This window comes from Taeniopygia guttata, chromosome 9 (genome assembly GCF_048771995.1).
Source record: "Taeniopygia guttata chromosome 9, bTaeGut7.mat, whole genome shotgun sequence".
Lineage (NCBI taxonomy): Eukaryota > Metazoa > Chordata > Aves > Passeriformes > Estrildidae > Taeniopygia > Taeniopygia guttata.
This window is the reverse complement of record NC_133034.1, coordinates 6,787,108-6,800,282: the sequence shown is the minus strand read 5'-3', so window position 1 is coordinate 6,800,282 and position 13,175 is coordinate 6,787,108. Positions and strand designations below refer to the sequence as shown.

Below are 13,175 nucleotides of genomic sequence, written 5' to 3'. Positions count from 1 at the left end.
GGTGGTGGGGTTTTATTGATGTTGTGGATGTTTCATCTACAGAGTGAGACAGACTGTAGGCAGAATGGGGAAGAGTCTGGGGCAGGTGTCAAAGGGTTAAAAAGGGAGGGAAGGGAGAGAGAGGGACATTTGGGGAGGCACAGAAAGGAGGGTGGAGGTACAATAGGAAGAATATATTGGAAAAAGCTGGAATAAGAGCCAACTGAAAATGCAAAGCCTCCAGAAGTACAAAATCCCTTAACAGCATGGTTTTCATTGGCACCACCTGAAAAAACTGCCAGCTGGTACCCAAGTTTCTTGATTTTGCTTTGCTTTGATCAGGAGATAATTTTTTATATAATTGGTATTTTTAAAATGAAGGCTGAAGCAATAGCCATAAGCTATTTTCACTTCATATGAACAGCAGTCACCCCAAAATTATTAACTTCTCTGGAAGTTTACTGCTGCAAAAAGGAGACAGCAGTGCAGGAGATTGCTGAGCAGTTTCATATTCTACTTCAGAAGACATACAAATTAAACCAAAGAGAAGAACAGTTCTTACACTGCTTTATAGTAGCTTCAACCTAGTCTTTCAGAGGTAGAATACAGGAGTTTAGTTCTCTTAACTTGGAAAATCCTTATATTTTGTATGTTAATCATGTCTCCCAGATTTCAAACAAATATCTATAGGGGTTTTTTTTTATAGATTCTCATTTGAATGTGGTTTTCAAGTTTTGCCTTTCTCTGCTTTTAAGCATCTTTTTTTATTCCTGTGTATCAGGGAGCATAAATTTAAAGTGTATAAACTATGATATAATTGCATTTTAAAACTCTCTTGAAAATAAGAGTCTTAATTTTCACCTACTTGATGCAGGGAACTGTTTTGAGACCGTAATTGTCTCTAGATACCTGGACAGTCACAGTTCTTAAAACCAGTTCCTAACACATAAGAAAATGCTTCTTCCTTTTTGCATTCCTCTTACTTCGCTTTTTGTCTATTTCTGAGGAGAGGATGAACTCAGGGTTCTCCGGAATAGATGTTCCTCTTGTGCTTGACCTCTTAATGAATGAATGAATTAAATAACTTAATCTCTTAGTTTACTAAGTCTCTTGTGAGCCTTTCTGTCCATCCCTCTTTCCGGCTTTTACGCTGGCGTAAGTTTCTTAAGTCACCCTAACTTGAGCATTCCCACCCAATTACTTCCTTGCTGGGAAGTATTTGGGAAGGTCCTTGGTGGGAAGGTGCTTGGAGTGTTCAAAGCTCCTGTGAGCTGGATGACTCTCACAGTTATCAAGAACCATCTCGTGTGTGGTGTATTGAGTGTCTGTGGCACGTTGCTGCTCCTCCACTCTGGACTGGAGAGCATCCACACATACCTTCTTTGCTTCCTGTCCAGCTCACTGCCCTTTAGGCTTCCAGGGCATTCCTGCCACTCATCTCCACTGACTTTGTTTTAAAACCTTCTTACCAGGATTAGCAAGCTGATGTACAGGAAGTCTCCCTCTCCAAAGAGGTGAGTTCCATCCTTGACCAACAGTTTAAAAGACAGACTCAGAGAAAGTCCTCCTTCATCATTCTTCTGCCAGAGGGGCAATCATTTCCAGGGTTGGCCTCTGTGTCTCTTAGTCCTGCTCCCAGCCTAAGAGACCAGATGTTACAGAGCCTTTCTGTGCAATGGTAGTCAAAAAGAGAGAAGAGAGAATGATTGCTCAGAGACTCCTCATTGATAGAGAGAGATGATTTCTCGGGAACAGTTGTTCTTCATAGAAGTTCTTCTGAAAATGCAACTTCTGTGCTGCTTTTGTCTTCTATTTCAAATTTTGAAATAGGTGTGAAGGAGGAAAGAAACTTTAAAATTTGGATTTATTTCTTCTGTTTTTATGTCAGTCTGTGAATGTTCTTTCAGTTTTTAGTGTGATTGCTTTTTAAGTACAGACTAGATTCTGGAATAGACTTTCAGAAATGAAGCCTCTGGGTATGGAGTTTTATTTATGAAGTTCAGCAGTTCATTTTAGTTCTTGAGCAACGTAAGGCCTTAGACTTGGTAGTGTCTTCACTTTCATAAAAGTAAATGGACACTGCAGTGAACTCTACAGAGTATATTTGAGTAGATTTGTGTTTATAACCTTTTCTGTATCCACAAATATTTTTCAACAAGAATCCATAGTTTGCGAAGATGGTGCAGTTGAGTTGTCCACTGCAGCACAGGGGCTTCAGTCCCTCTCTTCATCAGCAGTGTTCTTGCAGGACACAAGCCTTGATCCACAGGCCCTGTCCTGTGACACCCCCATTTCCTGCTGCAGCCCAGCAGAACAAGCAGTCCCCAGCAGCTGGGAATGAGCTGCTGCCATTAGCACAGCTCAGCCATAGGGACACACAAGCCACCCCTCTTCCCACAGGTTCCTCATGCTGTGGCTCAGATGTGTTCCTGTAGCAGCAGCCTGCTCCCCACTGAAGGATCCCTCACACCTTTTGCATCCCTTCAGCCTGTGCTGTCCTGTTAGAGATAGAATGTAAAACGTGGGGATAACAAATGCAAGGTGTGTGCCCTGTGTCCCTGCCCTCAGAGCTAGCTGAGTTGCTCAGCCCATGCCCAGTTATTTGAGCCCCTGTGCACTGATTGTGAATACGAGCTGTGAGCCACAAGTCCATGGGCTCCTTCCTGAAGACAGCCACACTGCCTGCACCAACCACCTGGAGATCCTACATCCTTATTTTGAATTTATTTGCTACATTCTTTATCTTTTTCTGGAGTCACTTGAAAGGGAAGCACTAACAGACATATAAGTGATAGCACAATTCTTTCTGTATGCAGATAGGAAGAAATTTAACATTGTAGGTGACTGCATGTGGGTTTTGGTTTTTAGCTAAGTTGCAAATTGGCTTTGGTCATTTGCATAAAATTTTTAATGTACATTAAACAAATTACAGTATTATGTTTTTTAATATTCATGTGCATTTGGTTGAAGTATTCTGACAGCTAATCTCAGTGTTTTTTATTTAGCAAGGTGAAGTGAGGTTGAAGTGTTTGAAAGCTCTTCAGAGTCTGTATACCAACAGAGAGTTGTTTCCCAAACTGGAGCTGTTCACTAATAGATTCAAGGTAAGAGGAAATACGGTTTTTGGAAGGAGGACAGAAAGTAAAAGTGTCATCATCCTCTTGTGGTCTTTGAGTCACATCTATTAAGAGTAAACTCATTAGTTTGTGACAAGGCTTGTAACTGCACTACTGAAACTGTGTTACTGAATGCTGAAATTAAGCTAAATGCATTTCCCAGGGTTTATCTTGGAAGATTTGTCAGACTTAACTAGGATGATTATTTGTCTGTATGTATTATTTATAGTTTATATATTGTACTTATTCAATCTGTTTGTACTTAGTTAATTTTAGATTTATGAATTTAAAAGATGTATACTAACACAATCTAAAATATAGCTGAAAGTAGCAGCCTATAATGAAAGATTGTTTGTTACACAGCTTTTTTAGCTCAATGTGTTCTTGTGTTTAGAGCAAGAGTCGCTTGGAGGTGCACCAAAGTCCTCTACACAGTGAACTGGCCTTGCTGAAAAGCAGGAGTTCACATTGTTTCCAAACCCCTTGAGCCACATTGGTACTTCAGGAGAGAAGTGCTGGGGGGGGATATTTCATGGGGTTTTTATTAGCACAAAATTTTTGTGTAATATCTGGATAAGAATGTGGCTGTTAATTCACTTTGTGGTCTGACTGCTTTATTGTACAAGTGAACTGGCTGGAGAGATGGGTGTGGAAATACTGTGTCTGCTTTTGTTTGGGTGCCTGGTGAGAAGAGTGTTCAGGCACTGTCAGCTGCTCCCTCTCCCCATGGCTTTTGTTTTCTGCAGAACACACTACTGTGGGAAAGGCTACCCCCAATGAAAAATTCATTTGTCTCATTTAAATCTTTATTAGAATGCTGATGAAAAAAATTTGTTTAGGAAAGAAACAGAGCTGACTGGTTTATTTTAACTTAAATCATTATTATAATACTGATAAAAAATTCTGTTTAGAAAAGTGGAGATTTAAATATTTATAAATACTGTGCACAAGACTTAAACTTCTCCTTGTGGATTTTCCCTGTATGTAAACAATTTATAAAAACACGATAATCAGCCTTTTTCCACATTCACTTGAGAAGCAGAAGAAAGATGCTAAACCTGCAATAAGCCTAGATATTAAGGAAGGCTTTTTTCCAAAATGATAATTATATAATGGAGCAGACTCTTTATTAATAGTCTCCTTCATTTAAGATAACAGTCTTAAAGGGCAGATTAAATAAATGTCTCCCAGAAGTGAACTAAGTGTAGTTGACTAATTTTAAGAGATCAGTTAAGGACCTGCATTCTTGTAATTTTATAATGCCAGTTTCTGGGACTGTTGCAGTAAAGACAGAATTTCCTCTCATAGGAGAGAAACTGGCAAACAGGTTCAGACTTCAAACTTATTCTCTAATACCTCCATAAGTCTGATTTGCTTTATCCTCACAGGACAACTAGAAAAATGGACTCTCCAATTGTGCTGATTTTCCTGTTCATCTGTGCAGATTTAGATTTGTTTATATATGATTTTTCTGTAATTCCATTTATTTTCAAATTGACCACTAAAGCTCTCGGAGGCTTTTATCTACTTCTTTCTACTAGGAAATTGGCTGAATGCTTCTTTGTCTTGTTTCTGTAATTTGTAAGGGAAAAGACTGCTTTGAGGCTGAACTCTCCCATGCACCTGCAAAACTTTCAGGACAATTGGAGACACTTTGGGCAATAGTTACTCTGTAATGTACTCCAGAAAACTGCAGGGACATGAAACCTCTAAATACATCCTGCTTTTCACAGCACAGACAATTCTCTTAGAGGAAGCTAGGCTAGCCTGTGCATTGCTGTTTGGCTTGGGATGGCACAAGGAATTTCCATTTCTGTCAAAGAGGTTCAGAGGGAAGGGAGCCTTGCCAGGAATTAATCTTTCTTCTGTCCCATAAAAGCTGGTTTTACTACAGAAATCTCTATCATTATGAAATAAATAAGAGGAAAAGGTGTGCCTAAAGTCTCTGTGAGCCTAGAGAACAGATCTGTTTAACATAATGATTAATCACTTTCAGTTTCTGCCACATCAAGAAAACAAAAAGCTGGCATGGCCCAAATGCCTGCACTTGGATTTACAGCTGTGCTGTCAGGGATGTGGCCTTTGGCACCAGTATGGAGCAAAGTTCCAAATTAATGCTTTTTGAATTTCTGATACATTAGCTAAATGGCTTGCCACCACAGACTCTACCACCACCTCCTTGAAAAATAATTGACCTAACTGCCATTTTCAGTTCCATGGCTACTTATTTATACGTCTTCATCAGAATTTAATCGACCTGCACAGTTCAGCTGGTGTTCAGTTCCATCCATTCAAACTAAGAGAAATCTCTCTAGAGGTCCTCTAGCTGTTTAAAGAATAAATTAATTTGATTGAGAGTGCCTTGTGCTGGGGTGTTAATATTTCACCTGCTTCCAGAGAGCTGAGACAAGGATGTGATTCTTTCCCTTTTTCAAAGAAAAATGCCTGTTCTTTCCAGCATTTGTAAGAGTAGGTGATATGCTGGAAAATAAGCTTCATCCATCAAAACAAAAATTTGTCCATCAAAGAGAAGACATTTTGTTTTCCATGAAGAAGTCCTGTCTGATACAGATATTAACTGACCCCATATGGAAAAGCTGAATTAACTCCTCTGCAGCTAGTGCCAGAGGCCCTCATTCCTCACCTTGTGCTGTCTCCACAGCCTGGGAGCACAAGGAGAGATTGGCTTTTCAGTGTGCCTTGTTCACAACCTAATATAGAATGGAAAACTGATCTTCAGAGACACTGAGAATTAGTATTTCAGCTTAAAAATCCAGGCTTGTGCCCTGTTCTGCTGCTGTACAATGGCACAGGGAATCTCTGTAAAGGCAAATTGAGCAGTTGGGGGTTGGAACTTCCTCAGATTCTGAAGTTACATCTTCAGAGGTGCTGGGTGAGTGGGTCTTGCTGGAAAGGTTCTTGGAGCCTGGCCTGGCAGGTGCCACCACTCAGACATCTCCCCAACCAGGGCAGAAAATGACACACCCACTCTGTTTATTTTAAGCCTGATACTTTTGAGGAAAATTGAGAGAACAGTCTTTTAGGATAAGGAAACTTTCTCACGTCAGTTGGTTTCAAAGTCCAAAAGGACTCTGGATTCAGAGGGTACCTTCTGTTCTGTGGACAGGAGAGGGGATTCCCTCCCTGAGGTATCCTGGGGTGTAAGATAAACTCTGAGGGAATACATTAAATTCTACTGAGACATTCAAGATCAGTATCTCTGGCTGTTCTTTCTCTTGGTGCTATTACTGCTGTTCCTTGGCCAGGCCCTTAGGAAAAGTTGACAGCAGTTTTTTGTCTTGTTCGTAACAGAGTGTCCTCTGTGGAAAGTTGTTTCTTTGGGTCTCTTCATGGACTTTTCACAGTCTTTACAACTGTTTAGATCTACATAAAATGTATCAAATTCCCCAGGAACTTCATAGTGATTGATAGAGGCTGCTTCAGTCACAGTGACAAAAAGTGTCTCTGCAGACCTGATTTTTTTGGGAAGTAACGCTTAAGATCGTCACAATGTGTTTTTAAGTACTGATCTGAAATTTCTGTATCGGATTAAACATCAGTTGCTTGATGTTCCCCTTCAGCCCTTAAATGCGTGGAATAGTAGAGAAGAAAGTTGAAAACCTTTATTTTGCCCTGGTTTGTTCTGGTGGCTTTCACTGTTGTTGCCTTACACTTCCCTTGCTTTTTTTTCCAGTCCCTGATTTCTATTTTCTCGTATCCCAAAATGTCGTAGAGTATCTACTCCTTCCTGAAGCAGGTTAAGCCAGCTAAATCAAGTTTTATTTTCAGATGGCCTGATTTCTCTTCAGTAACTTGCTCAGTCAGGCAAAGAGCACTGAGGCATACTGCATTTTTATGGGTGGATGGAAATTCTCCTCAGATAGGAAGGACAGCATAGACCAATCACAGTTACTTTTGCCAGTAAGCAAATGGAACTTAAGGAGAAAGAAACGCTTAAAAGACTTCTCATAACTACATGGTCCTTAGAAGTTAGAAAAACATTAGATTTGACAGGAGAATGATGTGCTTGTCTTCACTAGAAAGAGTATGGGAAAGCACAAAATCAAACCACAGAATTCCTCACTTTCCTGAGGAAGTTCTGTAGTGTAATTCTTGAGATCTGCTTCAAACCTTGAGATGTAGACAGGAAAAAGGTCACAACTTTACAGACAGCCTGCAGATGCATGAATTCAGGTGTGATTTTTCTTCACAGTATTTCCATTTATGCAGCATTCCTTCCTCTGAAATTACTTGGTTGCAGGGGAATGAAATGGGGAATCTGCTGTTGTCCAGCCCAAGTACGTGACTTTTCAGGAGAGACCTGTTAAATTAATCCAACCCAGAACAGTGCTGTAGCTCCCAAGTCTCCTCCCTGCCTTTCTGGCAAACACACAAGGATAAGGACTGGTGAAGCACTTGTTCCTGTTGTTATATCACACAGCTAAGGGGTACATTGAAAGTTCAGGTAATTTTGAGGGGCTCTCATTGTCAGTGTGCAGTTGAAACCTCTTTCTCCCCAGAAGTATTTCTTCTGTAACCTGTAGAATTTTCAATCTGCTGGCCTTGCTGTGTTTGTGCCTGTAACTGACCTTGAGTTGCCTTGCAGGACCGCATTGTGTCCATGACCCTGGACAAGGAGTACGATGTTGCTGTGGAAGCCATTCGATTGGTCACACTCATCCTCCAGTGAGTGCTGCTCCAACCCCTGCACTCCCTTGGAAAATTCCCATGGCCACGAACATTTGAGTGACTTGAGTGCTTTGCTTGTGTATTGAAGTGAATGTATTGCTTTACACCTAGTGTGAAGGTGAACTGAACATATAATATGCACATGAAGCTAAAGGTAGATATTTTATTTCATGGAAATATAAGAGGCAAAGCTTAAAAATGTGTGGATGTTTTGGCATCCACACATTAGTGCATCCATTGTGTGGAAAATGCCAAAGGGCATTTCTACCTTTTACCAAGGGCAGAACAACTGTCCTCCCAAAATGAGTGTCTTGGGGTTATGCTTGCTAGAGTAACTCCAGCAGTAACACAGATCCAGTGTAGAGTTGATTGATTTCCTGACACAGCTGAAAAGAGTTATGCGATAGGATACCTGCTTCCAGGCTTTTCTATGTGGGCACGCAATGGCTCCCTTGAGGTAAGGATCACCTCAGACATCCTCCCACATGCTGGTGTGGAACCAGCCTGTCCCCAGCAGCCTCATGAGTGTGCACCTGGAGGGGTACTGCTAGGCTTTTATAATATATTATTAAAAGCTGTATTAAAGAATGCCTGGTTTACAAACAGATGCACAGAATTTTTGCTTCATATTTTATATCCAGTGGCTCCACTTTGAAGAATGTTTTTGGGCATGCAGAATTTGGACAAAAGATTGCACTAGCCTTTCCTTAGTAACAGCTTTCTATTTGTGGGTCACTCTGTTTTAAAGAGATTTCATGTCTTGTAATATTAGCAAGACATGAAATCTTGCATCTACTGTTATATTTTTTAAGTAAATATAACAAATATAATCTGAAATTACATGTAGAGCACATCTTTTCCCTGCATTATTAGCAATTTTTGGGAACACATTAAGTTTTAAGGTCAAAAATTACCCAGTACACTTTTTTTGGTCTATTCCTGCTTTTCTTTTGGTTGCCCATTGAAAGCACAGGCAATGCTAAATGCATTTAGCACCAGAAGAGTCTGAGTCACCTTGAAGAGCACAGGGCAATATTCTGGTAGGTAGGAACTTCAAAAAGGTGTCTGGAACAATCCTGATGGGGAATGACCAATTAAAATTATACCTAGTATGAAGCCAAATGATTTAGAGTCCTGATATATAAATGGTTCTGATGGATGCCATCTGAATGGAGGTAATATCCAGATTGTGCTGGTATTTTTATATCGTTTTTGCTGACATTCTAGGACAGGCTGCCTAGGGAAGTGTTCAAATGTGGGGACATGGGTTAGTGGTGAACACAGAGGGCCCAGGTTAATGGTTGGACTGAATGAGCATGGAGGTCTTTCCCAACCTAAAGAATTCTGTGATTCCAGGTTTTTAGTTTATGATGTTTGATGAGTGTTTGGCATCTTGCAGTATATGCACTGAAGTTTGTGTGATAGTCTAAGGAATAGGCAGAGGATGGTTTGTATGCAGTGATTCTGATCTTTTAATAATATCTTTTTTCTCTATATTGATACAACTGGGAGAAGAAAATCAGAGAAACTTCCAGTCTTACAGGCCCTTTAAATACCTCCGTATTTTCAAGTTGAACCAAAGATCCTTTAAGTCCTTGTTCAACCATGTAGGATTTTGTGGGAAGTGAACCAACCTTGTAGCTGTCCCAAGTGAGCTGTGGGAGGTGAGGGGATGGAAATGAAACCTCTGCTGTAGTTCAGGTGTTATTGTGACTCTTTCAGTGGGAGTGAGGAGGCTCTTTCCAATGAAGACTGTGAGAATGTTTATCACCTGGTGTACTCAGCACACCGGCCTGTGGCAGTAGCAGCTGGGGAATTCCTCCACAAAAAGTAAGTCACCAGTTTCCCTGGAATAAGACCAAGTTTGTGAATACTTCCTAGAGAGGTAACATCAAAAAGCAAGGAAGCAGTGGAGTGAAATATTCCAATTTAGCAAATCAGGTATTTCATTTAAACCAGAGACTTTATTCTCTTGTTTAAACAAGATCTGAGGCTTGAAGAAACTGAATGTACATTTTTCTTGCTCTGCAATTCAGATAACATTTCCTAACTCCTTGAGGGTTAAATATACAAAGGCTGCACAAGCTTCTAAGTTGGTTTAAACCCTGCAGCGCTTCCTGAATTCCTGGTGTGATAAGATACATATATTGGGCTTGTAGTCTGTGGTGATACACCTGATACATAAACAGTCACAATTTCTTTCAAGTTTTAAGCCAGTTTATTTCTCTGTTGTGAACTTGGGAAGGTTTTTATGTAGCATTAAGTACAAAATTTGTTTCTAAACTCACTGCCTTCCCCTGAAAATATACTGCATTATGGTTACATCTTTCATGTCCTCACTATGCCAAAGGACATGAGCGAGGTTTTCCATGGATGTGAGTCACACCACCTCAGTAACTGTGACCAGGGCATTTCCACATCATAGGAGTTAACCTCTTCTTTTTATTGTCTGCAGTTAAAAATCTTTCAGCAGGAATTAGATTTTTTTTTTCCCTCATGGGTTGTGACATTAGAGTTTTTTATTACATATATAGAGGATTTATATTAGAACCCAATTATCTAATTTTTTCATGCCAAGATACAGGTAGGAAACATTACACAAATACATCTGTTTTTCTTTGCCAGTGCTCTAATTTTTTGTGGTTTATTAAGGATTTATAACTCCACATTGTAATTGTAAGCTTTCAATGGTGGATTTTTGGAATTCCAGCTTTGTGATCAAGCACTATCTGTTTCAAGGAATATATGTGCATATCTCCACTACCATCAAGACTTTGTACTAGTTACTGGAAAGGGTTAGGTACTCATTAAAAATACTCACTAAAATTCCTTTATTAATTCACATGTGGCAAAATACTTTTGAAAAATGCCTCAAAGGTAAATAAGCACACCTGCACCTCCATGTACTTAGGATAAAGATAAAACTTCATTCTGACTTCTTATACAAGGTGCTAAGCTGTGTAAATGTGTCTCAAGGCTAACAGCATGGAGACAAGATCGTCCAGTTCTTAACTAATTTTTTCTTGGTTTCTGCAAAGAAAATCTCCTCTTAAAAAAGTTAGAATCTGTTTCAGGCACTTGAGGTGTGATTTATCCCACCTATTTTAATACATTTCATAATCACTTTCTCCATTATAATCATCAGACATGCTCTCTGGGCTTAGCAAAGAAAAGCAAATAGAGGATATAAAGGATTACCTAATACAGAGGATCACTGGCTCAACCCTGAGGTGCAGGTTGTAAGGTATCTCAGCACCTGCAGAGATGCTCATTGCTTATCTGTTAAGATAAGCAGGGGGGATGAGGTAATGTTTTTAACTAAAATACAACAATTTGTGTGTAACTTGTCCTTCTCTTCAGTGAATTAGAGCAGTGAAATCAGAATTCTGTGTTTCACATGTTAATCTGCTTTGTGATTTCACGGTAAAAGCCAGGAACAGCCTTCAAATTTCTCAAAACAATCATTGCTGTAGCAGTAATACTGTCACATCTGAGGTCTCTGGGAAAATTTGAGCATTGAGAGGAGTTTGGGATAGGATCATGCATCAGGGAACTCAGTGCAGAGTGTGTCACTTACCTGTAAAACCTGTAAAATAATTAGGAGCTGTTTTCCTTTGATGCTGCTCCTCGTACCTTAGGTTGGCTGTCTGATGTATGTCAAGTTTGTTTGTACCATGTCCCAGCCAAAGTGATAAAACCTTAGCTCTCAGTGCACTGGTACAGTAGGTGCTGCCTCCATTGCAAGACTGGATAAGTTATAAATGCAAAACTGTACAAGTGATGCAAATACTTGAAACTGTGCAAAACCTTCAACGTAAGTAGGTTTTGGAGAACTTTTTCCTGGGTGAAATTCTTCCAGCCTTGTGAACTCAAAGACTGAAGACAAATGAATCTTTTCAGACAGGCAGAGGTTGTGGCCTCTTTCCCTTGAAAGAAATATCTTGAGATACTTGCACTGTTTTATGAACAAATTTACTGTATCAAGAATGAATGCTCATCGTATTCTTGCAGAAATGAGAATTGTTGTGTTAGCCATGAGCTCCTTCTGCTTATTTTCAGGCTGTTCAGCAGACATGATCCCCAAGCTGAAGAGGCTCTAGCAAAGAGGAGGGGGCGAAACAGCCCAAATGGAAACCTTATTAGAATGTTGGTTCTTTTCTTTCTTGAAAGTGAGGTAAAAAAGTCATTTTTAACCTTTAAATGTTTAATAAAACCTGGGACTTAAGTAGCGATTTATTAACATACAGTAATAAATTGTCTTTCTTTTCCTTTTTTTTTAATATTTTCAGAAATACCATAAGCCCTTTTCTCTGCCCCTCTATTTCCTTGTCCATTAAAGAAATTGATCTGAAAATCTTCATGGTTTATTTAACTCATGCATGTCCCCACTGTACTGACACTGCATTGCTGGTGCTGTGATGGTTGCCAGGGTGCATTGCTGCACACAAATGGAAATGGTTATTTGCTTACATAACCATGCAAGGAGAATACCTCTGGAGTTATTTTTTGTGGAGTAAAATAATTTGAAACAGGACAGAACAAAAACTGCATAATCTCTCCAATTCTGATTAGAATCATAGATGAACTCAGAGTGGGAAGAACCTGAGGGTCCTTGCCTCAGAGCAGAGTCAACTGTGAAATGAGATGAGGTCTCTCAGGGCTTTATGCAGATGAATCTTGGAAACATTGGAGGATGAGGAAAACAAGCACAGATGTGTTGACATGAAGTGTTTGATGAACACACCCAGGTGGGATTGTGCTCATGATTTATAGAGACAGCATCTATGGGAAATTGTATTGCACATGTAGTAGCAGTAATAGAGATGCAGAATGGCAGTGGAGGGAGGAAAGTTTGAGAAGATACTGTCAGGTACAGGATGTTCTTAAGATAGAGGGGGGAAAGGTTCAAAATTATTCATTTGATTTGATAATAAGTAAATTGAAAGAAAGGAATGGCAGAAATGTTTCTCTAGAGAAGGGAGGGTAGTATATGTTGGGTAAAAAGCAAAAGTAAAGATATTAAAATTGATTATTTTAATTGTTACAAAGCCTGGAACAAGAGACTTGACTGTGAGAATGAAAAGAAACACTCAGAGTTGCTGAGAAGGAAGGACAAAATTTTGGTACAGTGTTCCTGTTTTTTAAAAACACCTCATAAACCTACAAATTAATCTGGATGAAACGTTACTACCTGTGTGAGCCTTCTGTCTGCCACCTGAATGGATTTTTAGTTCTAGCTTCATTAAAACTTAGATTGTAAAGTTAATTGTTTTACAGTGTAGACACCTTAGATGTGAATGTGATTTGAGTTACTGAGCACTGACTTTGTCTGTCCTCCTGAGGAGAAAAGAAACTGCTCTACTCCCAAAGCCAAGATCAGCAAAGTGCCTC

General features: G+C 39.7%; 1 protein-coding gene across 5 annotated transcripts in view; it reads left to right on the top strand.

Annotated features, from left to right (window-relative positions):
• The window catches only part of STAG1 (STAG1 cohesin complex component), a 166,991-nt gene that overhangs the window by 113,242 nt on the left and 40,574 nt on the right, over positions 1–13,175 (top strand). For all 5 annotated transcript variants that reach the window (XM_030280848.4, XM_072933188.1, XM_072933187.1 and 2 more), the window contains 4 exons: positions 2,985–3,083; positions 7,702–7,781; positions 9,507–9,614; positions 11,844–11,958. In XM_030280848.4, the coding sequence (XP_030136708.1) occupies positions 2,985–3,083; positions 7,702–7,781; positions 9,507–9,614; positions 11,844–11,958 (402 nt within the window). The remainder of the gene's footprint in view (positions 1–2,984; positions 3,084–7,701; positions 7,782–9,506; positions 9,615–11,843; positions 11,959–13,175) is intronic.